Genomic DNA, 27096 nt, shown 5'->3' on the forward strand with positions numbered 1-27096 from the left:
AGCCTGACATCGGTGGTGGGGCAACTGCTAGAGTCAGTTATCAAAGATGTGATAACAGCACATTTGGAAAGCGGTGAAATCATCGGACAAAGTTAGCATGGATTTGTGAAAGGAAAATCATGTCTGATGAATCTCATAGAATTTTTTGAGGATGTAACTAGTAGAGTGCATAGGGGAGAACCAGTGGATGTGGTATACTTGGATTTTCAAAAGGCTTTTGACAAGGTCCCACACAGGAGATTAGTGTGCAAACTTAAAGCACACGGTATTGGGGGTAAGGTATTGATGTGGATAGAGAATTGGTTGGCAGACAGGAAGCAAAGAGTGGGAATAAACGGGACCTTTTCAGAATGGCAGGCAGTGACTAGTGGGGTACCGCAAGGCTCAGTGTTGGGACCCCAGTTGTTTACAATATATATTAATGACTTGGATGAGGGAATTAAATGCAGCATCTCCAAGTTTATGGATGACACGAAGCTGGGCGGCAGTGTTAGCTGTGAGGAGGATGCTAAGAGGAGGCAGGGTGACTTGGATAGGTTAGGTGAGTGGGCAAATTCATGGCAGATGCAATTTAATGTGGATAAATGTGAAGTTATCCACTTTGGTGGCAAAAAGAGGAAAACAGATTATTATCTGAATGGTGGGCTGATTAGGAAAAGTGGAGGTGCAATGAGATCTGGGTGTCATTATACACCAGTCATTGAAAGTGGGCATGCAGGTACAGCAGGCGGTGAAAAAGGTGAATGGTATGCTGGCATTTATAGCAAGAGGATTCGAGTACAGGAGCAGGGAGGTACTACTGCAGTTGTACAAAGCCTTGGTGAGACCACACCTGGAGTATTGTGTGCAGTTTTGGTCCCCTAATCTGAGGAAAGACATCCTTGCCATAAAGGGAGTACAAAGAAGGTTCACCAGATTGATTCCTGGGATGGCAGGACTTTCATATGATGAAAGACTGGATGAACTAGGCTTATACTCGTTGGAATTTAGAAGATTGAGGGGGGGATCTGATTGAAATGTATAAAATCCTAAAGGGATTGGACAGGCTAGATGCAGGAAGATTGTTCCCGATGTTGGGGAAGTCCAGAACGAGGGGTCACAGTTTGAGGATAAAGGGGAAGCCTTTTAGGACCGAGATTAGGAAAAACTTCTTCACACAGAGAGTGGTGAATCTGTGGAATTCTCTGCCACAGGAAACAGTTGAGGCCAGTTCATTGGCTATATTTAAGAGGGAGTTAGATATGACCCTTGTGGCTAAAGGGATCAGGGGGTATGGAGGGAAGGCTGGTACAGGGTTCTGAGTTGGATGATCAGCCATGATCATACTGAATGGCGGTGCAGGCTCGAAGGGCTGAATGGCCTACTCCTGCACCTATTTTCTATATTTCTATGTTTCTACGTTACTCCAGGATCTAGACAGCCCAACCAAAGGATGCATCATCCCTCCATTTTGCCTGTCAGGTTTTGTAAGAATTGAGAATGTTTCAGTAACAGAAGATGTTTAATGTCCCATTCTAGAGAAAGCAGCTGACAGGATTGCTCCCTCAGTGGTAGGCATTATGGAAATACCTAATCAGCAGGATCTCCATGCATAAAAGAATGCAGGCATGGTCAAGAGGTTCAGACCAAATATCAGAATGGGGAGATAATATGATCTAAGTGAGTTTGTCTGTGGAATGATTGTTGGTGCCAGATGGGTTGATTTGGCTATTTTCAGACGCAGCAGCTCTCCTGGGATTTTCACACATAACAGTCTCTAGGGTTTGCAGAAAATGCCGTGGAAAACAAAAAAAAGCATCCAATGAGCTGTAGTTCTATGGGCAAAAACATCTGGTTAATGAGAGGGGTCAGAGGAGAATGGCCAGGCTGGTTCAAGCCAACAGGAAGGTGACAGTACGAGGGATGATTGATAAGTTCGTGGCCTAAGGTAGAAGGTGATGAGTTATACAGCTCTCGTCACATGCACATGCAAATCAACTCTTTGAGTGTTTATGCAGAAAGTTTGAAGTTAATAACTCATCAGTTAATTACTCATCAGGGGTGATTGGTAAGTTTGTGGCCTAAGGTAGAAAGAGATGAGTTATTAACTTCAAACTTTATGCATAATCACTCAAAGAGTTGACCTGCATGTGCATGTAACGAGAGCTGTATAACTCTTCTCCTTCTACCTTAGGCCACGAACTTATCAATCACCCCTCGTAACTCATATAAACATGCATTACAACAGCAGTGTGGGGAAGAGCATCTCTGAATGCACAACACATCCGTTTGCGCAATTTGTTGTTTTTTGCATGGGGGGGTTGATGTTCTGGTTGCTGTTTGTGTGATTTGTTTTTGTGTGTGTGGGGGTTTGATGTTCTTGCTGCTGTTTGCACAATTTGTTTTTTCTGTGCGTGGGGGGGTTGATTTTTTTTTGAACGGGTTCCATGGTTTCTTTGTTTTTGGCTGTCTGTGGGGAAGACGAATCTCAGGGTTGTATACTGCTGACATACTTTGATAATAATTGTACTTTGTGCTTTCTCAATCATGTAAATACTCTACTGTGAACAAACACTCTCAGATTGCTGGACAAGGGAAAACACTTCATTTTTGATGTTTCCTCTTTAATGACTGGGAAAGCAGAGCTCACAGACATTAATGAATCAGTGTTGCACAAAGCCAAATTCAAGTTGCACAAATGAAGTATATAGAATGCCTGGGCAAATGCAATTGCCTGGAGCTTGCCGAGCAAGTGTCGAGTCCCCGCAGGAGTCAATTCCTCGCTTCTTTGGTGGCTTCAGTAATTCTCTTCAGGATATTCTTCAGCCTGTCAACGATAGCTGAAAGCAAGAGGAGAAATTGTGTGTGACAAGATGAGAAACACTCAGGAGTTCCTCCGCTCACTCCCTGGGAACAGACAGAGCTCTCAAAGATCTCTTCACACAACAGAATGACCATTGGCTGCTCACTGAACCACAACAGCTCCCTCAGCTTTGTAATGTGCATTCACCAAAATGGGTCTGATGAGCCTTGGATCACTTCATCTGGAGCTCGTTGTACGCAATGTAACATGTACCATTGGAATATTTCATCAAGATGAACCTTGAGTGTCTCGTTGTTGGCTGCATGTCTAGAGCAGTGGTTCCCAATCGTTTTTATGTCATGAGCACCTACCATTAACTGAGGTTGGGAACCCCTGTTCTAGAGATTTCATTACATGCCCAGTTTTCAACTGCAATGCATTGTGTTCCAATGCTGTTTAGAATGTGATTCTTAACAGTGACTCAAACCGCCTTTAGACCCTCTCTGCAATATCTTTATGATTGGTGAATAAAAGTGTTCAAAGGATTCTTCTCCCAGGCAGGCAGATTTAATCCTTGGTGGTTCTCGAATGACCCTGGAGAGCTGGCAGACCGGGATTCTCTGACTCGTGGTGCTCCGTGCACTGGCCTGCTTTCAGTACTGCATCAGATGTAGAAGGAAGACATTCAGAGCTGTACCTCTCTGCTTGTGACCTCTGTTTGTCACAGCTCATTATGGGGCTTCGGGCACCATGCACGTTAATTTTTCGTACATGTTTTTGGCCCAGGCAAACTGCAATCTCTCTGTAGCTTCCCTAAATCTGCTATTTAGGATCCTCCAGAGCAACACCATTGCCTACCTCCAGCTGTTGGACGCTCAAAGGCGTCAAAGGCACGGCATTCGTCGATCAGCTCACAAAGGTCTTTGGGACAGTCACTTGGCAGAGGCTCACGGACTCGTTTCTCGCAGACTTTGTTATGGATTTCTTGATTGCTGCAACCTGCTCAAGAAAGAAGTTTAAGGCAGTTATGCTGGCTCATGAGTCTAAATGCCGTATGACCAGTCTCCTTGCTTCCAATATAAACATCACTAGTGATAAAATGCCACCCAGACTCTGGTCAACCTCACACTGCAGAGTCAAATTCCAAGGGCTTCCTCCACAAATCTTGTGAGGACATCAGAAAAAATGACAAGGCCAGCTTTGTATGTGATGGAACTAAGATAAGCACACTGCCTTGTATGGGCAAGGGAAGAGAAATGGGTGATACACAGATGAAGTAGAGCTGAACTGAATCCTAAGGGTATCAGAAGATGGAAATTGACTAGTCAATTTGGGCAGTGAAGTGGCAAATGTGGTTCAACACTGGGAAATATAAGATTATGCGTTTGGGGAGGTACAGTGGCATGCAAAAGTTTGGGCACCCCCGGTCAAAATTTCTGTTACTGTGAATAGCTAAGCAAGTAAAAGATGACCTGATTTCCAAAAGGCATAAATTTAAAGATGGCACATTTCTTTAATATTTTAAGCAAGATTACTTTTTTATTTCCATCTTTTACAGTTTCAAAATAACAAAAAAGGAAAAGGGCCCGAAGCAAAAGGTTTGGGCACCCTGCATGGTCAGTACTTAGTAACACCCCCTTTGGCAAGTATCACAGCTTGTAAACGCTTTCTGTAGCCAGCTAAGAGTCTTTCAATTCTTGTTTGGGGGATTTTCACCCATTCTTCCTTGCAAAAGGCTTCCAGTTCTGTGAGATTCTTGGGCCGTCTTGCATGGACTGCTCTTTTGAGGTCTATCCACAGATTTTCGATGATGTTTAGGTCAGGAGACTGTGAGGGCCATGGCAAAACCTTCAGCTTGCGCCTCTTGAGGTAGTCCATTGTGGATTTTGAGGTGTGTTTAGGATCATTATCCTGTTGTAGAAGCCATCCTCTTTTCATCTTCAGCTTTATTTCAGACAGTGTGATGTTTGCTTCCAGAATTTGCTGGTATTTAATTGAATTCATTCTTCCCTCCACCAGTGAAATGTTCCCCGTGCCACTGGCTGCGACACAAGCCCAAAGCATGATCGATCCACCCCTATGCTTAACAGTTGGAGAGGGGTTCTTTACATGAAATTCTGCACCCTTTTTTCTCCAAACATACCTTTGCTCATTGCAGCCAAAAAGTTCTATTTTAACTTCATCAGTCCACAGGACTTGTTTCCAAGATGCATCAGGCTTGTTTAGATGTTCATTTGCAAACTTTTGACATTGAATTTTGTGGTGAGGATGCAGGAAAGGTTTTATTCTGATGACTCTTCCATGAAGGTCATATTTATGCAGGTGTTGCTGCACAGTAGAACAGTGCACCACCACTTCAGAGTCTGCTAAATCTTCCTGAAGGTCCTTTGCAGTCAAACGGGGGTTTTGTTTTGCCTTTCTAGCAATCCTACAAGCAGTTCTCTCAGAAAGTTTTCTTGGTCTTCAGACCTCAAATTGATCTCCACTGTTCCTGTTAACTGCCATTTCTTAATTATATTACGCATTGAGGAAACAGCTTTGCTATCTTCATATAGCCTTCTCCTGCTTTGTGGGCATCATTTATTGTAACTTTCAGAGTGCTAGGCAGCTGCTTAGAGGAGCCCATGGCTGCTGATTGTTGGGACAAAGTTTGATGAGGCAGGGTATTTATAAAGCTTTGAAATTTGCATCATCTGACCTTTCCTAACGATGACTGTGAACAAGCCATAGCCCTAACAAGCTAATTAAGGTCTGAGACCTTGGTAAAAGTTATCTGAGAGCTCAAATCTCCTGGGGTGCCCAAACTTTTGCATGGTGCTCCTTTCCTTTTTTTCACTCCAAAATCGTACAAAACAAAAATAATACACTAATCTTGTTTAAAATGTTGAAAAGAATGTTTCATCTTTAACTTTATGACTTTTGGAGATCAGTTCATCTTCTATTTACTTAACTATTCACAGTAACAGAAATTTTGACCAAGGTGCCCAAACTTTTGCATGCCACTGTATAACGAAGGAAGGGAATATACAAGATATACTGTCAGACAATATTCAGAAACAAAAGGATATTGAAGTGTATGTCCGCAGATCCCTAAATAGAACAGTAAGGTGGAGAAAAGGAAGAAGAATAATCTTCTTTATTAGGCAAGGTACAGAATATATGAGCAGGGAGAATATGCTAAATGACATGGCCACAGCTTGGATATTGTTACCAGTGCTTATCACACACCACAGAAAAGATGTGATTGTGCTGGAGAAGATGCACACAGGAAACATATAAGGATATTGGACATTTCTAGCTACGAGGAGAGATTTAATAAACGGGCTGTTTTCTTTCGGAGGAAGACACTGAGCAGAGAATTGAGGTATGTACATTAAAAAGCATTAGATTAGAGTAACAGGAAGAATCTATTTTCTTTGATTGATAGAAGGGTGATATAGAAGTAATTTTTCATAAAGAGATATGGAATTCACTGGTGGAAGGATGCTAGAGGAGAAACCGTCTTCATATTTAAACAGAAGAGCTGTGACTTTGAGGGTTACAGAACAAGTGCTGGAATTGTGTTTACTCTGGGAAACTTTTCTTCAACTGGCACAGGTACAATGAGCAGAATGGCCTTCAGTGTAATAAATTTTGAAGGATTTTCAGCGGGCGGGGGCTGGGGCTAGGGGGCTGGGGGCTGGGGCTGCGGCTAGGGGGCAGGGGAATTGTTTGCATTGCAGGAATTCCAAGGACGTGGAAGAATGGGATGAGTGCAAAGAATAGGGTCCATTTAGTGGTAGTGGTAATGATGGGGGGTGAGACTGAGTGTGAGAGGAGCAAGTGATGAGCATGCTGAGATATCTAGTTAGGTTAAACTAAGATAGGTGAAATACATAAAATTCTACTTGTTACCTTTGAATGGTGCTTTACGGCTGGCAATCTCCCAAAGAACAATCCCGAAACTGAAAGGAAAAAGAAATAAATACCAAATACTCAGTAACCTTGAGCAGTAAGGGTTCTGTGAATAACTATAATATTAATACAATGCACATTTTCTCCTTTGTACTAATACATCACCCAAATAGACACAAATATTTGTCCTATAAAATTCCATAAGCATGAACATGCATTCATAAACACATTGAGCTTTGACCAGACATCGGAAGCTTGGAGAGGAGGGGACTTCAATCAGATCCACTGCTCGAGGATAAAAGCCGCTGTAGCATAATAGAGTGACCAATTGGGGTTGGGGAGTGATTAGTAAGAGCAAATTAAAGGAAGGCATGGGCAAGCAGCCATTGCCTGAGTGGGCATAGTCACAATGGTGATCTTAAGACTTCGAGGCTTCACTCACAGAAAGCAAAGGAAAGAAAAGCTCAAGTTCTTTTCCTTCTCTTCTTCGTATCTGCTCAGCTAGGACAATAGAGATGCCAGGCAGGATGGTGAAGTGCTCCAATTGTGGGAGGTGCGAAAGCAGGGAGACCTCCAGTATCCCTGACAACAGGGAAAAGAAGGAACCATTTGACATAACCTGGCTGGAAGCTGATCATTGCATTTATGTTCAGAATCAGAATCAGGTTTCATATCACCGGCGTATATGTTCATTAATGTTATGGCAGCAGTACAGTGAAATACATGATAAATAAATATTGAGAACAAAAAAACTGAGTTGCATTCAGTATATATATATGTCTATTAAATAGTTGTGTTAAAATATGTAGTGCAAAATAACAGAAATAAAAAAAAGTAGTGAGGTAATGCTCCTGGGTTCAATGTCCATTTAGGAATCGGATGGCAGAAGGGAAGAATCTGTTCCTGAATCACTGAGTGTATGCCTTTAGGCTCCTGCACCTCCTACCTGATGGTAACAATGAGAAGACGGAATATCCTGGGTGGTGGGGGTCTTAGTGATGGTTTACGCATACGTTGATCAGTTCCTCAATGTGTACATGTACAGTAAAATTCCGATAACAGGAATCCCATGGTTTGGACATTTTGATGTTTGACATCTGGCTCTCAAGTGCTGATTCTAATGCTGCTTTTAACGTAGAAGGATCCTAGTTCCTGTTCTCCCTTTAAACTTACCAACGGCCTGGTCCTGTCATGCCCTTAAACTCAATCTCTCTGAGGCCTGTCTCCCACACTCTCTTGAAACTCACTGGCTGCTTTTCTCTGCTCTTTCTTGAAACTCACTAGATTCCTTTCCTACACTCTGTCTAAACTTAAAAGGTAGTCTGCACCAGTTATTATTCTACTGCGAAACATTACAAAAATGTGCATTAAAATTAATGAATTGCAACAACATCCAACAGTTTGGAAATCTTTCAGTTTAGCATTATCAACAGCTTGACTATGACAGATTAATGGACTTACACTGCTTGAAGATATATTTGTTAGAAAAGAATTCAAGACGGGTCTTGGGGCCAACCTAATTAAGGTGCAGACCTGGGATTGTAAATCAGTGGATAGCGAGGACTGGATATAAGACTGTGATTGAGAACATAGCAATTATTGTCAATGAGATTCCAGCTTAATGCAAAATAGCTTCACACTCCTGAGTTTCTATTCTGAACTAATTCAATAACAGCCAGATAGTTCATTATATGTTGATCCCTGATAATCTGTTTTAAAGTAAATGATTCATATAGCAGAATGAATCTTTGTTAACTTCTGATATGACCTTTGAAAACTAAATACAGTATATCACTCTCTGTTACACACCAATCTAATACTGTTGCAATATGATTTCAATTAAAGGTCAACCTCCATTTACATTAGGGGTTCCCAACCTGGGGTCCATGGCAAAAAAAAAAGGTTGGGAATACCCACAGGCTTGGTTCAGATAATATCTGTATCTAGTGTGATTTGTGCATCACCTTCTCCTGCTTAAACTCTTACCTGTACACCTCACAGGGCTTGTCATACTTGTAGTTGATGTCACTCATTTGCTGTGGTGAGATGTACGGTAGCAACTGGGATTTCTGGCTTGAGGTGTCAACTTGATGGATGGAGGTCTCCGTCTTGGCTAAGTCCATGCCCCCCAGCTGAACAAATGAAGAGACAAAGAATACCACAATATTTATTTCTGATCCTGAGCGATCCAGATATGAAGACTGGAGTTAATTTTAATGGTGGATGCTCGTGATTATATCAATTAACCTTCACTCGGAGGCCGTGGTCAACCAGGAATCTGGTGCTGTCAATAGAACAGTGAAGTTTGAACTTCTCAGTTGATTGGTGCAACCTGCAATGAAGCAAAGCACAACTGTTGACAGTAAACAGAGGCCTCCATTCAACAGCTCGATGAAGACGGAGAGTCTTTATGTTCTTTTACCTCACAAGGTACGTGGACTAAACAAGGAGGTGGCTGAGAAAGTGACGAGGCAATTTTTCTATTAATCCTGACACAAAAACGTAATCAAACAATGTCACATCCACTTATAGCTACTTAAAACAGCAGCCATTCTCTCCTGATGAGAAAATCCACGGGAGATCCATGAAACACCCACAAAATGCCGGAGGAACTTGCCTTGAAACTGGAGAAACCGTAGAGGACCTGTCGGTCCATAGCCTCCTCTACCGCCATGATGAAGCAACACTCAGGTTGGAAAAGCAACACCTTATATACCGTCTGGGTAGCCTCCAACCTGATGACATGAACATCGATTTCTCGAACTTCCGGTAATTGACCCCCCGCCCACCCCGAACATTTCCATTCCCATTTCCCTCTCTCACCTCATCTCCTTAGGTGCCCATTACCTCCCTCTGGTGCTCCTCCCCCTTCCCTTTCTTCCATGGGCTTCTACCCTCTCCTATCAGATTCCCCCTTCTCTCGCACTTTATCTCTTTCAGCTGTCAGCTTCCCAGCTCTTTACTTTGCCACCCCCCCCAGTTTAACCTATCACCTTCCACCTTGTACTTCTTCCTCCCCTCCCCCCCACCTTCTTGCTGTAACTTCTCATCTTTTTTTCTAGTTCTGATGAATCATTCTCTTCTGCCGACAATATAATCAGAATTTCCTTGTTTATTCCACGTTCCTTGTGATGTAAAAGAACATAAATGCTTTCCATCTTTATCGTGATTGACTCAGCACATTCCTGCTGAGTGGAAACCTCCAAAAAGGAATGCACCTCTATGGGATTCAAGGGGTGAAAAGAAGATAGAAACGAAAGATTAGCTTTATTTGTCAGATGTACATCGGAACATCAAAATATACACTGAAATGCATCATTTGCATCAAATTAAATCAGTGAGGATTGTGCTGAGCAGCCTGCCAATATAGCATACCCACAACTCATTGATCCTAACCGTGCATCTTTGGAATGTGGGAGGAAATGGGAGCCCTGGAGGAAACCCACACAGTGATGGGGATAACGTAGAAAATCCTTACAGACGGCGGCGGGAATGAAACCCTGATCTTACAGCTGGCGTGCTGTAAAGTGTTGTGCTAACTGCTACACATGTGGGTTGGCGTTACATAAAAATCATGATATGGATGGTTCTCTAGGAATGTAACCCTTCATACCACGGGGGGGTGGGTTGGGGGGGGGGGGCGGGGATACACTGTACAGGCAAGTTGTACAACAGTGAGTGCAGGTGAGCAGCCACAAAGCGGATGATTTGAATGCAAGGCCATGCTCCAGGAGGAGGTGATAGCTGTTTCTCAGCCAGGTCTCAGAACAAAGGACATCTTCCAACGCTCCTGTAAAATCCTTTCTTCACTATCAGAGAGTGTTGATTCGACTCTATTTTCAGTAACACCCTTTCCTGAGCTGATTATGATTTTAAATGTTTTTCTCACAGCAATGATTTAGGAATTTATAGGATTTTGTAGGACATTCAATCCCTTGACCCTTTCCATCATTCCTATAGATCAAAGCTAACATTTTCCTCAGTTTGTTGACCTGGGTTCTCTCTACTTCCTTTCATGAAGTTATACAATAAAAAAACTCTTGGACTTGGACTTAAAATTCCATTGACCTGTATTCACAGCTTTGTGGGTTTAATATTCAAGATTTCAACTAATCTTTTGGGTGAGAATGAGTTTTGGTGAGTCTTTGTTTTGTTCTGTTTTGTTCATTTTTTTTGTGCAGGAGAGGGGATATGGGGTCAATGCGCCTGATCCACTTTTGTGGGGATTTTAGGGTCAATGTGCCTGATATGTTTTTGTGGAGATTTGAAGGTCCATGTGCTTGATCTGTTTTGTTCATTTCTTTTTGTGAGAGAGGAGGGATTTGGGGGTCGATGTGTCTGATACATTTTGTTTGTATTTTTTGTGTGGGTGGAGGGATTTTGGGTTCGATGTGCCTATTCTGGTTTTGTTATTTTTTTTGCGGGGAGGTGGGATTTTGGGGGTTGATGATCATGCTGCTTTTCTTTTCATTCTTGGTTTCCTGGCTACCCGTTGAATTGAAGAATTTCAGAGCTGTATCCTTTGATAATAAATGAATCTTTGAGAATGTGCTTTCCAATGTCATTGCTAAAAGGTCCAGGTCTATTTCTTATCTTAGATTCCCAAAGCAGAATAAGTAGTTTTCTTAATAAAATTTCCATCCCATTTGAAACATTTTGATGGCATTATAACCTACCTTCAAACATCTTTCCTTTTAGTTGGTGCTGCTTCTCTTCTGAGAAGCTCCTGGAATATTCTAATAATTTTAGTAGGTCCGTGGCTACAAGAACAGGAGAGTTTGTAGATGCCGGAAGTCCAGAGTAACACACACAAAATGCCGGAGGAATTCAGCAAGTCAGGTAGCATTTATTAGGAGGAATGATATCTTGTACTTTCAGATTCATTCTTCTTCAGCCCTTTACCTCTTCCATCTATCACCTCCCAGCTTCTCACTTCATCCCCCCTCCCCCACCAATCCACCTTACCCCTCACCTGGCTTCACCTGCCAACTTGTAGTCCTTCCCCTCTCCCACCTTCTGATTCTGGCTTCTTCCCCCTTTCCAGTCCTGATGAAAGGCCATGACCTGAAATGTTGACTGTTTATTCCTCCCCATAGTTGCTGCCTGACCTGTTGAGTTCCTCCAGCTTTTTTTGTGTGTGTCCACGGTTATGATTTCCTTATGCAGGCTCGGTGCCATCACTTTGGAGTGAGTCAGTATCCTAAAGTAATATCTACATTCTGTGTTTGGCAAACCCAGGGATGAACAACTCTGTTAAGCTGCAGCGTAATCTCTCCATTCTCCAGTGATAAGAAAGGCTACCTGTACAAGCCACTGGCAGCATCCAGTGCCATGTGAACACGACTCTGCCAGCTGAGATGCCATTTGCCTTCCAGAACGCTGCGCAGGCACCCCAGCTCGCAATACTCCATCACAATCAGGAACTCAGGGGTGGCACCTGATGGGAAAACCAGTATGGCAATCAGTCTGAGACTTGCTGAGATTTGGAGACTGGACAGAAACTAAACATGGTTTGTGTGCTGGTGTTATGAATCCTGTTGTGCTTGTCCCATCTATAAGTACTTCCTGACTCAATAAAATCTTATTTTATTTAAAAGCTCAGTTTATATTGATCCAGCTTGGGGTGAGTGTGTTGCCCTGGCCTGAGCCTTGCAACCATTCACATGGTTGCTCTGTTAAGTCTTGTGTAGACACTGCTTTAGAGTGTGAATTAGGAACCAAAATCTGAAGACTTTGTCCAGAGAGCAACCTTAATTTTACCCTTCTTCCTCAAATGGAATATATTAGAACCTGCACTATCCATGTTTGATGTACCTGGTGCTTATCTTCTCTATTTTTATCCTTTCCATTTCATCTACCACCTGGGAATACAGAGCTAAGTATTGTTTAGTACCCGAGTGTGGCATTCCGTGATCTGCTTTTTCATTCCAAATTGGCCCCTCTTTTTAAAGCCCTTTAGAATTTAAATGTCTATAAAAGACAAACTGCAAATTCAATAATAATTATAAACAAATAATACCGGGAACATGAGTTCTGCAGTCTTTGAAAGTGAGTCCATAGGTCATGGAATGAGTTCAGAGTTGAGGTGAGTGAAGTTATCTGCTCTGGTGCAGGAAGAACTCTGACGGCTGTAGGGTAATAACTGTCCCTGAACCTGGCCATGCTGGACCTAAGGCTTCTGTACTTCCTTTCACAGGATGATTTGCTGGTGAAATGATATTTCACAGGCTAATCATCCTTGCACTTGTTTCTGTCAGAAAAAAGAATACTCAATGAAGATCTTTAATGGACACTTCTGACACTTTCCTGGGATTGAGTATGCACCTAATTAGGTTACCTTCTGAGCAACACTCATTATTTCTCCTTTCTGGTACGTTCTGGAGTTTCAGGGTGCAACCTACAACAGTTATGATTGAACAAGGCTCTACTTTATTACTTTTCTTACACTCAGGGGGACACTCTGCTGTCAGCAGGAAACCTGAGGGATGGATCTTGCCAACATGAACATTGCCACTCACACAATTGCACTCCCCAAGTAAGGCGGCGGTGGCCAGATACAATAGGAGCAACAGAGGTCCTGTCAAGATGAGATTCTGCTGCCTTCTGTTCTGGGGTGCACGGCAGTACAAACCAAACAGATGGAGTGACTTCATCATCATCTGCTACACACTACACGGTCCTACAATACCACCAAGGGCAGCCACTGCCAGAAGAGGGGAGCAGGGAGAGCCATGAGAAGCAACAGAGGCAAGAGGTGCAGGGGAGGGGTGCAGGGGAGAGGAGCAGGGGAGAGGTGCCATTTATCAGGGATATCCCTCAGGCTCATTTCTCAGCAGAGCAGAAGGGGGAGACATGACAAAACGACACTAAAGAAACACTATCAAGAAGCTTCTTATAAAGATTTCTACAAATTGTAGTCCCAGTGATAACCTCCTTTACACCTCAACAACCAGCAACAACAGTACAGCAGTAACTTGGCAGGGGAGTCCAGCTGAGACTTAACAGCAGCCATAACCTGCCTGCTATTTAATTAGGGTGGAGACCTTGATGAAATGGAGGAAGAGGACAATATGTAATGTCACATGACTAGCTATGTTGAAACTGGCGTGGAGGACAAGATACCAAAAACTACTATAGCAATGCAGTAAATACAAATGACTACAGTTCATCTTGATCGCTCTTCATCATAACACAACAGTGGGGTTATAAGAGTTGCCGACTAACTGCGCTAATGAATCTCTGTGTCTTTAATCTCTCCTCCTGCTGCACTGATCCTGGCCCATGAGTGATTTTAATCTCCTATCTAGCCCATGGTTCTGAATGTTAACGCTGCAAGGACTAAGGCAGCAGCATATTAGAATGCCTGAATATCCATATGAGCCAATGGGGTAATTCTAAACTTCATTTTCACAGTCAAATGAGATAGGTGGGCTGGAAAGCAAGTAATAAATGAAAGAGATTTCAGTTGGAAACAGCACCCAAAAAAAATCAAAACAGCTTTCATTTAAATTTCCCAAATTGCAACAATTATAAAATTACGTTTCAAAACTACTTTGTTGGCAGTGAAGTGCTTTGGCAGGTTCTGAATTGTGAAAGGTGCTTTTTAAAGCCAAATCCTTCTTTCCTGAGAACTCATTAAAAATCCATGCCTGGGACTAGCTTACCCCTTTGATCAATGCAGATTCCATAAATTCGCACGATATTTGGGGATTCAAAGTGCTTCATGGTCTCAGCCTCTTTGTGAAAAACATTGCGTATTTTCCTGTAGGGGAAGGAAGAAAGCACCAAGCCATCAATCCTTGCATTCCTGTGAGTGTGAAGCATTAAATTCAACTCAATTCTGTTTTGTTATCCATACTCACTCCACATTGGATGATCCAGCATTAACAAAACGTTTAATGGCTACTGGAAATTTGTGCAACATTCCTTTGTAATATCTGTAATTATTAGTTTTCAGAAAGGGCTTGCTCTCTATTTCAATGCTCTCTGGGTTTAATTCCCGAATTCCCTGCACTGGGTGAACAGAAGTTTTCGATTGGTCTACAAGAGAAGAGAGACACGTCAACACCAGACCTGGATAACCAGTGGAAAACATGTTCTTCATATTTTTGCTAATTTGGTCAATATTCCCAGGACAAATACGTTATATGCAGGATGCTGCTCCCTCAACTCAATAGTCTATCATTATCTCCAAAAGCTTGAAAGATGAGAGCACAAGTCCAGGCAAATGCAACCATTCTTATGCAGTACTTTGACACAACTTGTCAACCTTCACCACCGTTGGATTGAAATCCTGGAGTTCTTTACACCACAACATTAAAGGTTCAAACATTCATTTTGTGATTCAAGTATGTATGCACAATACAATGCTGAGATTTGACTTCTCCAGGTAGCCCAAAAATACAGAAAACCATAGGAGTAGTTGAAAGATATCAATTACCCCCCACACAAAAGAAAAAACTAACATACCCCCAAACCACCCCCAGCCCTTCCCTCACACAAAAACTGACAGATCACCCACAAGGAGAAACAACAGCAAGGACATCAAACCCCAAACCCCCAGCCCGCCAATCAGCAACAAGAAGGAGTGGGCGAGAACACGAAAAGAATGCGGTAGTTATAGGGGACTCCATCATAAGGGGGACGGACAAGAGATTCTGCGAGCCGGACAAGGATACCCGGATGGTGTGTTGCCTCCCTGGTGCCAAGGTACGGGATGTCTCAGATCGAGTCCAGAGTATGCTGAGGAGAGGGGGCGAGCAGCCGGAAGTCTTGGTACATGTTGGTACCAATGACATAGACAGAAAAAGAGAGGAGGTCCTGAAGAAAGATTACTGGGAGCTAGGAAGGAAATTGAAAAGCCGGACCTCCAGAGTAATAATATCAGGATTGCTGCCCGAGCTGCACGGTAAGAACAGCAAAATTAAGTGGATGAATGTGTGGCTAAGTAACTGGTGCGGGGGCAGGGTTTCAAATTCTTGAATCATTGGGATCTATTTTGGGGAAGGTATGACTTGAACAAAAAAGATAGATTACACCTGAACTCAAAAGGTACTAATATCCTAGCGGGATTGTTTAATATAGCTGTTAGGGAGGGTTTAAACTAAGTTGGCAAGGGGAAGGAAACCAAGGTGTTAGGATCGAGGAAGAGGAAAATAGAAATAAGTCAACAATACTGTGCAGCAAAGATGGTAAGAAGGACAGGCTGGTGAATATACAGGATAATTTGCTGCAAAATAGATATATAGCACAAGTGGCAACAGGTACCGATCTAAATGTACTGTACTTAAATGCACGCAGCATTAGAAATAAAGTGGATGACCTTGCTGCACAGCTGCAGGTTAAAAGGTATGACGTTATGGCCATCACCGAATCATGGCTAAATGATGGATGTGATTGGGAGCTGAATATCCAAGGATACACAGTGTACAGGAAGGATAGGAAGGTAGGTGAAGGTAGGTGAAGGGGGTGGCGTGGCCCTGATGGTAAGTAACGATATCAAATCAATAGAAAGAAGGGACATAGGATCAGAAGAGGTAGAATCCTTATGGGTAGAATTAAGAAATGGCAAGGGTAAAAAGACACTAATAGCAGTTATATACAAGCCTCCAAACAGCAGTCGGGATGTGGACTACAAGTTGCAGCTGGAAATAGAAAAAGCATGTCAGAAGGACAATGTCAAGATAATTATGGGGGATTTTAATATGAAAGTGGATTGGGAAAGTCGGGAAGGTAATGGATCTCAGGAGAGGGAGTTTGTAGAATGCCTATAAGGTGGCTTTTTGGAGCAACTTGTCCAGAAGCCCACCAGAGGACTAGCTGTTTTGGATTGGGTGCTGTGTAACGAACCTGAGGCGATTAGGGAGCTGGAGGTAAAGGAACCTCTTGGAAGTAGTGATCATAATATGATTGAGTTCAGTTTCAAATTTGAAAAGGAGAAGCTGGTATCAGGTGTATCGATATTTCAGTGGAACAGGGGAAATTACAGTGGTATGAGAGAGGAACTGGCCCAAGTCAATTGGAAAAGTAATCTAAATGGAGGGATGGCAGAGCAGAATTGGATGAAATTCCTACAAGAAATAACGAAAATGCAGGAAAAATATATTCCAAAAAAAAAGAAAATCGTGAATGGAAAAATGGCACAAACGTGGCTAACGAGAGAGGTTAAGGCAAAAATAAAAGCAAAAGAAACGGCGTACAAGGAAGCAAAAATTAGTGGGAAAAATGAGGACTGGAAGACCTTCAAAAACTTACAGAAAGAAACTAAGAAAGTCATTAGGAAAGAAAGGATGAATTATGAAAGGAAGTTGGCGATTAACATAAAAAAGGATACTAAGAGTTTTTTTAAATATATGAAGAGTAAAAGAGTGACAAGGGTAGATATGAGACCGATTGAAAATGATGCTGGAGTAATTATAATGGATAACCAAGAGATGGCGGAGGAAATGAATGAGTATTTTGCATCAGTCTTCACAGTGGAAGACTTTAGCAATATACCTGATAGCCAGAGGTATCAGGGAATAGAATTAGGTACAGTCAAGATAACTAGAGAGAAAGTGCTTGGGAAGTTAAGTGGACTAAGAATAGATAAGTCTCCCGGCCCGGATGAGGTGCACCCAAGGGTTCTGAAGGAGGTGGCTTTGGAGATTGTGGAAGCATTGGAAATGATCTTCCAGGAATCAATAGACTCTGGTATGGTTCCAGAGGACTGGAATGTCGCAAATGTAGTTCCGCTATTTAAGACAGGAAGGAGGCAGCAAAAAGAAAATTACAGACCTATTAGTCTGACATCGGTGGTTGGAAAGATATTGGAGTCAATCCTCAAGGACAAGGTTATGAAATATCTCGAGGTGCATGACAAGATAGGCTGAAGCCAGCATGGTTTCATGAAGGGAAGATCCTGCCTTACCAACTTATTGGAATTTTTTGAGGTAACCTCGAATAAGATTGACAAGGGAGAGGCTGTGGATGTTGTGTATTTGGATTTTCAAAAGGCCTTCGATAAGGTGCCGCATATGAGGCTGCTTAATAAGATGAGAGCTCATGGAATTATAGGAAAGATATTGAAATGGGTGGAGCATTGGCTGATAGGCAGAAAGCAAAGGGTGGGAATAAAGGGATCCTATTCTGATTGGTTGTCGGTTATTAGTGTTCCGCAGGGGTCGGTGTTGGGGCCGCTTCTTTTTACGATGTATATCGATGATTTGGATTATGGATTAAGTGGTTTTGTGGCCAAGTTTGCGGATGACACCAAGATAGGTGGAGGAGCAGGAAATGTTGAAGAAAGGGAAAGGTTGCAGAGAGAATTAGTCAGTTCAGGATAGTGGGAAAAGAAGTGGCAGATGAGATACAACGTTGACAAATGTACGGTTGTACATTTCGGAAGAAGAAATAATTGGGCAGATTATTATTTAGATGGGGAGAAAATTCAAAAATCGGAAGTGCAAAGGGACTTGGGGGTCCTCGTGCCGGATACCCTAAAGGTTAACCACCAAGTTGGATTGGTGGTAAGGAAAGCGAATGCTATGTTGGCAAGAAGAATAGTATATAAGAGCAAGGAGGTGTTTATGAGGCTCTATGGGGCATTAGTGAGACCTCATTTGGAATACTGTGTGCAGTTTTGGGCCCCCTATCTTAGAAAGGATGTACTGATGTTGGACAGAGTTCAGAGAAGATTTACGAGGATGATTCCTGGAATGCAGGGGCTAACATATGAGGAGCATCTGTCGGCTCTTGGATTATATTCATTAGAGTATATAGAAGAATGAGAGGGGATCTCATAGAAACGTTTCGAATGTTGAAAGGGTTGGACAGAGTAGATGTGGAAAGGTTGTTTCCCTTGGTGGGTGAGTCCAGGACAAGAGGTCATAGTCTTAGAATTAGAGGGTACCCAGTTAAAACAGAGATGAGGAGAATTTTTTTTAGCCAGAGAGTCGTGGATTTGTGGAATTCGTTGCCACATATGGCTGTGGAGGCCCGATCATTGAGGGTGTTTAAGGAGATTAACAGGTATCTAATTAGTCAGGGTATCAAGGGATATGGGGAAAAAGCTGGAAATTGGAACTAGATGGGTGAATAGTTTAGCTCATGGGGGAGCTGTAGAGCAGACTCGATGGGCCGAGTGGCCTACTTCTGCTCCTTTGTCTTGTGATCTTGTGGAACATAGAACTGAAAGAAGCCAATAGGAACCACAGTCCAATCCATAACTCTCAAAATTTCCATAACATCTCAAAGAGCATCAGGACCCAGCGGCCTCTCTGAGGACAGCGACTTGAACCAGTGGCCTCTCCAAAGGAAACGACTCAAACTAGTGTCTCCTCCGAGGGCAGTACTCGAAACAGTGGCCCCTCTGAGAACCGCTTGCACTTCTCTGCATTTGCCTCAATGTTTCAACTTCCCTTGATATTTTAAACAGCGAGAAACATAATCAATTATGGCTCCTCGGTCTCATCTCTGAGCTCCTCCTTGTGGTAGCTCGTGCTTGCATGTCTCTCTGGGAGTTTTCTCAGGGACAGCAGAGTGCTGGCTCACTCGATCGAACTACAGACTGCAAGTCACAGGCTCCAGCGGTTTCAAAAGCAAAGTAAGTAGAAGATATAGAAAAACTGAAATTATTAACTATCTGGAAGATGTCACCCGAGGAATTGATGCTCACTGGTGCCATCTTGACTGGCGTGCCGTTATGGCTTATATTTATGTTACACTTGAATCTTAGATATATGTAGGAGGAAAGTAAACTGTAGAAATACATTAAACAGAAATACAATTAATATTCTTACTTGGTATCATTTTGTTTTATCTAGGTTGACTTGAAAAGGTAAAACTGCTAATTATAAGCTGCATGTATGCTCCGTAATTCTAAAACGGAGGATATAAGACAGAAGAAGGAAATTAGGGGGGCAAAAAGGGGCAATGAAATTATTTTGGCAAGTAGGGTTAAAGGGAAAAATATATTAGAAGTGAGAGAGTAGCTAAAGAGAGAGTAAGCCCCATTATAACCAAATTAGTAATCTTTGTGTGGGTCCAGAGGGTATGAACAAAGCCGTAAATGAGTACTTCTTATCGGGAGACACCAAGGCGAAGCACGTGGAGGATGGCAGCTTGTGAGGGGTAGAATGATACTCTGGAACACATATGCATCAAGGAGGAGGAAGTATTATAAATGTCACAACATTAGGGTGGATAAATCCCCATAACTTTTGGAATTAGATCAGAATGTTAAGAGAAGATTGCTGGGGCTCTGCTGGAGATTTTTACAAGGTACCAGAAGGCTGGAGGTTAGTTAACGTTGTTTCTTTATTTAGAGAGGCATTAGGATAAGGAACTGCAGAACAATCGACCTTACATCAGCAGCAGGGAGAATGTTGGAGAAGATTTGGATTTACTTTCACTTGGAAAGACACGGAAAGATTAGAAGGATTCAGCTTGGGTTTGTATAGGAGAGATTAAGTCTCAAAAATCTGATTATGTTGTTTGAGAAGGTGACTAAGAAAATTGATTAAGGCAGCACAGTAGATGCAGTTTGCATTGAATTCAATAAGACTTTTGACAAGGTCCTAAATGTTAAGCTGGAAGGTTAAAACGTAAGGGACTCCAGATGTGTTGGCTAACTGGATCCAGAACTGTCTTGTTGATACAAGGCAGAGGGTAGTGATGGATGGGTGTTTCTCTTACTTGAAGCATATAACAAGTCATGTCCCAATGGGACCTTTGTTGTTTGTAATATGGCCTGGATGAGACTATAATTGATCAGATTGGTAAGTTTGCAGATGGCACAAAAATTGATGTGGTTGTAGATAACAAAGAAGGTTGGATATGGATACAGTAAGACACAGATCAGCTGGAAATTTTGGGCACGATGGTGGCCGATGGAACTTAGTCCAGATAAGTATGAGGTAATGCGCTTTGAGATGTCAATTTTTGGTAGGACATGTAGACTAAATGGCAGGGACTTTAGGAACATATATGCAGAGAAGGGCCTTAGGGTGCAAGTCTAACAACAGTGTCTTTGGTAGTGTATAAAGATCAGTCCATTCTAACGACTGGAGAAGCTCCACTGCATACTTGTGTTGATTAAATGAAAGACTTGTTGTATCTATAACTCTAGAGTCTGGGTAGTGACTAATGCACAGCAGAGAGCCTTCACCCAAAACGACTGTTGTAGTTAAGAGGATAACTTGTATGCTCAAGGACAATTGGCTGTAGATAAGTTACCTGACTGGCTGTGGACTCAGATGTACTGTGTGACATATTACCTGCCTTGTGAGACTGAGAACCTAAATAAATGAATGTGCTGAGCGCATTGTTGTTTTCCCGTTGTATACTCACAGGCCTCCATTATACGTTGGATATCTTTCAGATTCATTTTAACTTCTCCCAGGTCATCATGCAAAGTCTCCACAGCCTGCTGCATTCTCTCCTCCACTGAATGCAATGCTGTAATGTCAGGTTAGGAGCTGTTAGCAGAATCAGGCTCTCTTACCACAAATATTCAGAACACACAAAACTGGCATAGAACTTATTACAAAATAGGAGGAATATTTAAAGTAATGAATCTTCCTGAGTCTTGGAAACAAATGACATTTTTTGTTTTGTTGTGTATATGAAATATTGGAATAATGTTATGTCAATGAACCTGAAAGATTTTTAGAAATATTTGAACATTTCTCAACAGGGAGATTCTAGAAAGTTACTTAGAAATAAGGCTTTGATTTATGTTCTCTGGAAAGCAAGAGGCTGTAATTAATATGAATCTAAAGCCAGATGAAAAGCAATCAAAATGCTAGGTGGTAAACTGTTGCTGCCGAAACACAGTTCATTCACCACTTCCTCTCAGAAAATGCTTCAACCATGGCACACAAACAGAAAAGCTGGAAGAACTTAGCCAGTCACACAGAATCTGTGGAATGAGCAATCATTCAATGTTTCAGGTCAATAAACGATGCTGAAAAAGTCCTTCCAGAATTTAGACTCTGAAACTGTACGCAATTTAGACTCTGAAACTGTACGCAATTTAGACTCTGAAACTGTACGCAAGGAGCTCTCCAAGAGTGGATGTGCAGATTTAGCAGAAAATTGTGAGAAGAGGAAGTAAAACAATGGGAATTTACATAACTTCAATGAAACCTATACACTATACACTAGGATAGAAACATAGAAAACCTGCACCACAATAAAGGCCCTTCAGCCCACAATGCTGTGCCGAACATGTACTTACTTTAGAAATTACCTAGGGTTACCCATTGCCCTCTATTTTTCCAAGCTCCATGTGGGCAGCCCTCTGGTGAAAAATGATAACCGTATCCGTTAAATAGGGGCTGCGGACAATTCTGATTTGATGGAGACGGATGTGAAAGCTCAGAGGAACATCTGGAAAAATTTCTGAAACATTCGTTCGCTGCTGTCGTTACTGCGAGGTCGGGAATCTTTAGGAGGGAAGGACTCAAAATCCCCGGCTTTGCCTGCTGTTGGCGACCGAGATGGAGGTCAAATCATTCAGACAGAGATGGCGCTCAGTACTCGGTGTCGGACAGCTGATCAGAGCTTGAAGTTTTCAGATGACTCAGAGTCAGACTGTGGTCGGGTATGGCAGGGAGAGTTTTTCTTCCTTCTCCCATCTGCGTGAGATGTGGGACATCTGAGAGACTTTGAACTTTTACTGTGCTCATGGACTTCTTCATCAAGTTATGGTATTGTTTTACTGTTGTAACTACATGTTATAATTATGTGGTTTTGTTTGTTTTTCAGTCTTGGTCTGTCCTGTGTTTTGTGATATCACACCAGAGGAAATATTGTATCGTTTCTTAATGCATGCATTACTAAATGACAATAAAAGGGGACTGCGTGTCTTCATAATCTAATAATCTAACCTATCCAGGAGTCTCTTAAAAGACCCTATCATATCCATCTCCACTACCGTCACCAGCAGCACATTCCACACACTCACCACCACTCTCTGTGTAAAAAATCTTGCCCCTGACATCTCCTCTGTACCCATTTCCAAGCACCTTAAAACTATGCCCTCTCATGTTAGCCATTTCAGTCCTGGGAAAAAGCCTCTGACTATCCACATGCTCAATGCCTCTCATCATCTCATACACCTCTATCAGGTCACCTCTCATCCTCCATTGCTCCAAGGAGGAAAAGCTAAGTTCACTCGACCTATTCTCATAAGGCATGCTCCCCAATCCAGGCAACATCCTTCTAAATCTCTGCACCCTTTCTATAGTTTCCACATCCTTCCTGTAGTGAGATGACCAGAATTGAGCACAGTACTCCAAGTGGGGTCTGACCAGGGTCCTATAAAGCTGTAACATTAATTCTCGGCTCTTAAACTCAACCCCACAGTTGATGAAGGCCAATGCACCATATGCCTTCTTACCACACAGTCAACCTGCACAGCAGCTTTGAGTGTCCTATGGACTCAGACCCCAAGATCCCTCTGATCCTCTACACTGCCAAGAGTCTTACCATGAATACTATATTCTGCCATCATAGTTGACCTACCAAAATGAACCACCTCACACTTATGAGTTGAACTCCATCTGCCACTTCTCAGCCCAATTTTGAATCCTTTCAATGTCCCACTGTAACCTCTGACAGCCCTCCACACTATCCACAATACCTCCAACCTTTGTGTCATCAGCAAATTTACTAACCCATCTCTCCACTACCTCATCCAGGTCATTTATAAAAATCACAAAGAGTAGGGGTCCCAGAACAGATCCCTGAGGCACACCACTGGTCACCGGCCTCCACGCAGAATATGACCCAACTACAACCACTCTTTGGCTTCTGTGGGCAAGCCAATTCTGGATTGACAAAGCAAGGTCACCTTGCATCCCATGCCTCCTTAGTTTCTCAATAAGCCTTGCATGGAATACCTTATCAAATGCCTTGCTGAAATCCATATATGCTACATCCACTGCTCTACCTTCATCAATATGTTTAGTCACATCCTCAAAAAATTCAATCAGACTCGTAAGGCATGACCTGCCTTTGACAAAGCCATGCTGACTATTCCTAATCATATTATGCCTCTCCAAATGTTCATAAATCCTGTCTCTCATGATCTTCTCTATCAACTTATGAACAACTGAAGACATACAGGTCTATAATTTCCTGGGCTATCTCTACTCTCTTTCTTGAATAGGGGAACAACACCTGCAACCCTCCGATCCTCCAGAACCTCTTCCGTCCCCATTGATGATTCAAAGTTCATCGCCAGAGGCTCAGCAATCTCCTCTCTTACCTCCCACAGTAGCCTGGGGTACATCTCATCCGGTCCCGGTGACTTATCTAACTTGATGCTTTCCAAAAGCTCCAGCACATCCTCTTTCTTAATGTCTATATGCCCAAGCTTTTCAGTCCGCTGTAAGTCATCCCTACAATCGCCAAGGTCCTTTTCACTGTGAATACTGAAGCAAAGTATTCATTAATTACCTCTGCTATCTCCTCCGGTTCCATACACACTTTTCCACTGTCACACTTGATTGGTCCTACTCACTCACATCTTATCCTATTGCTCTTCACATACTTGTAGAATGCCTTGGGGGGTTTCCTTAATCCTGCTCACCAAGACCTTCTCATGCACCATTCTGGCTCTTCTAATTTCATTCTTAAGCTCCTTCCTGCTAGCCTTATAATTTTCTAGATCTCTATCATTACCTAGTATTTTGAAACTTTTGTAAGCTTTTCTTTGTGGAATCTCTGTGGAATGGCAGCAAGACAGTCTCACTCATGTATCCCACTCTCTATGCTTTAAAGACATATGTAGAATGTGCCTTTCTAATTTCTTCTTATTCCCATAGAATATAGAACATAAAACACAGAACTGTACAGCACAGGAACAGGCCATTTGGCCCTCAATGTTATGCCAAACCAGCTAAAAAGCAAATCAAAAACACGCAAACACTAATCCCTCCTACCTACACCATGTCCATATCCCTCCATCTTCCTTACATCCATGTGACTATCCAAATGTCTCTTAAAGCCTCCAGTGTATTTGGCTCTACCATCATACCAGGCGACACATTCCAGGCATCCATGATTCTCCGAGTTAAAAAAAATTACCCCGCACATCGCCTTTGAACCTTCCCCCTCTCATCTTCAGTGCATGTCCCCCTAGATATTTCAACTCTGGGAAACAGATACTCTCTGTCCACTCTATCTATACTTCTCATAATCTTGTAAACCTCTATCTCCCTTCAGCCTCCGCTCCAGAGGAAACAACCCAAGTTTATCCAGCCTCTTGTGATAGCACATGCCCTCTAAACCAGGCAGCATCCTGCTAAACCTCTTCTGCACCCTCTCCAAAGCCTCAACATCCTTCCTACAGTGGGGTGACCAGAACTGCATGCAATACTCCAGATGTGGCCTAACCAGAGTTTTATAAAGCTGCAATATAACCTTCTAACTTTTGAACAACGCCTCCACTAATAAAAGCAAGCATTCCATAAGCCTTCTTAGCCACCTTATTGACCTGTGAAGTCACATACAAAGAGCTATGAACTTGGACCCCAAGATCTCTCTGTTCAGCCATACTGTTAAGGATCCTGCCCATACATTCACATTTTTGATTTCATGCAAAAGCATATCCAGTTTCTTCTGTCAACTCGCGTTTACTAATGCTCACTGATGGAAAAACTACTTCTTTTCCATGTTTCCTGCACAAGCGGATAAGCTCAAATTTTCACGGATTATTCACAGATATTAGTATCTTTCTCACAGCTCAGTTTTGCCAACCAGTTTTGTAGCTATTAACAGTATAATGGTTTCTTTATAACTATTATGTGAGTTTAATTTACAGAGATTGTATGCAGTGATTCTGTCTATGCCTATAGTTCTGTGCCTTTCATTTTACAGTGGAATGGAACAAGTTAAAATGCAAACAAACTTGAGTCCGTCGAAATTCTCATGCACACTCGGATGAGGTGTGCCAACGTTGTTTTGTTTATTGGCTCAATGTCTAAAATCTATGCTGTATATCTAGGATGAGATAAGCCAACATTGTTTTGTTTGTTGGCTCAATGTCTAAAACCTATGTTGCCTATCTAAATGTTCGAAACTGTGTCACTTGTCTTCCTTCTCCTGAGGATGCCCATAGATCTGACTAGAATGGGTCCCAGCATTGGGGATGGGTGAGGGTGGGAGTATGGGTTGAGTAGGTGGTACGGATGGTACATGGGAAGTCAGTATTTGGAGGTGGGGAGATTATTGGGATCCTATCTGGGAGCATGGGAAGTGTTCAATGAGAGGCCGGGAGAGAAGAATTGATACTTTTTGTAGAAATGTTGGTATACTTGAGAGGGGGCATGGTGGGACATAAAACATTGAATAGCACAGCACAGTGCAGGCCCTTTTGCCCGCAATGTCATGCTGACCTTTACACCTACTCCTAGGATCAATCTAACGTTTACCTCCACATGACCCTCCATTTTTCTTTCATCCATGTGCATATCTAAATCCTCCTTAGATGTCTCCTAAGTATCTGCCTTTAACATTGCCAGTAGCAGAGCATCCCAGGCACGTATCACTCACTCTGTGGAAAAAAACAACCTCTGATATCCCCACTATACTTTCCTCCAATCACCTTAAAATTATTCCTCAATCATTAGCCATCTTCACCCTGAGAAAAATGCTCTGGCTGTCCACTCTATCAATGCTTCTTATCATTTTTTTACATCTCTGTCAAGTCATCTCTTATTCTCCTTTGCTCCAAAGAGAGAAGCCCTGGCTTGCCTTTCCTCATAATCCATGCTTTCTAATCCAGGCAACATCTGGTAAATTTTCTTTGAACCCTCACTAAAGTTTCCACCTCATTCCTACAATGTGGCGACCAGAACTGAGCACAATGAAGTATAGTATAACTGGTGTTTTACAGAGCTGCAACATTACCTCACGGCTCTTGAGCTCAACCCCCTGGCTAATGAAGGCCAACACACCACACACCTTCTTAACCAGCAGATTAACTTGTGTGGCAACTTTGAGAGACTTATGGACATCAACTTCAAGATTTCTCTGTTCTTCCACACTGCTAAAAATCTTGCCATTAATGCTGTATTCTGCCTTCAGGTTTGACCTTCCAAAGTGTATCACTTCACACTTACCCAAATTTAACTCCATTCTGTCATTTCTCAGCCCAGCTCTGCATCATATCAATGTCTCTACGACAACCTTCAACCCTATCCACAACATGACCAACATTTGTTTCATATGGAAATTTACTAACACACCCCTCCCACTCCCTCACACAAGCCATTTATAAAATCACATAGAGCAGGGGTCCCAGAACAGACCCTGTAGAACACCACCAGTCACTGACCTCCAGGCAGAACATGCACCAACCTCTGCCTTTTGTGGGCAAGCCAATTCTGGATCCATACAACCAAATTTCTCTGGATCCCATGCCTCCTGACATT

The 27096-nt window shown here is 42.4% G+C and overlaps 1 protein-coding gene across 2 annotated transcripts in view; it reads right to left on the reverse strand.

The window, feature by feature from the left end:
* Window positions 1-2600: 2600 nt before the first annotated feature.
* The window catches only part of LOC140210406 (mixed lineage kinase domain-like protein), a 35866-nt gene continuing 11370 nt past the window's right edge, over window positions 2601-27096 (reverse strand). For both annotated transcript variants that reach the window (XM_072279337.1, XM_072279338.1), the window contains exons 3-11: window positions 21005-21112; window positions 14539-14716; window positions 14341-14438; window positions 11978-12113; window positions 8924-9008; window positions 8663-8808; window positions 6677-6726; window positions 3641-3781; window positions 2601-2819 (exon numbers count right to left, since the gene is read on the reverse strand). In XM_072279337.1, coding sequence (XP_072135438.1) covers window positions 2752-2819; window positions 3641-3781; window positions 6677-6726; window positions 8663-8808; window positions 8924-9008; window positions 11978-12113; window positions 14341-14438; window positions 14539-14716; window positions 21005-21112 — 1010 coding nt within the window. In that variant the 3' untranslated portion in view covers window positions 2601-2751. The remainder of the gene's footprint in view (window positions 2820-3640; window positions 3782-6676; window positions 6727-8662; window positions 8809-8923; window positions 9009-11977; window positions 12114-14340; window positions 14439-14538; window positions 14717-21004; window positions 21113-27096) is intronic.

This window comes from Mobula birostris, chromosome 15 (genome assembly GCF_030028105.1).
Source record: "Mobula birostris isolate sMobBir1 chromosome 15, sMobBir1.hap1, whole genome shotgun sequence".
Classification (NCBI taxonomy): domain Eukaryota; kingdom Metazoa; phylum Chordata; class Chondrichthyes; order Myliobatiformes; family Myliobatidae; genus Mobula; species Mobula birostris.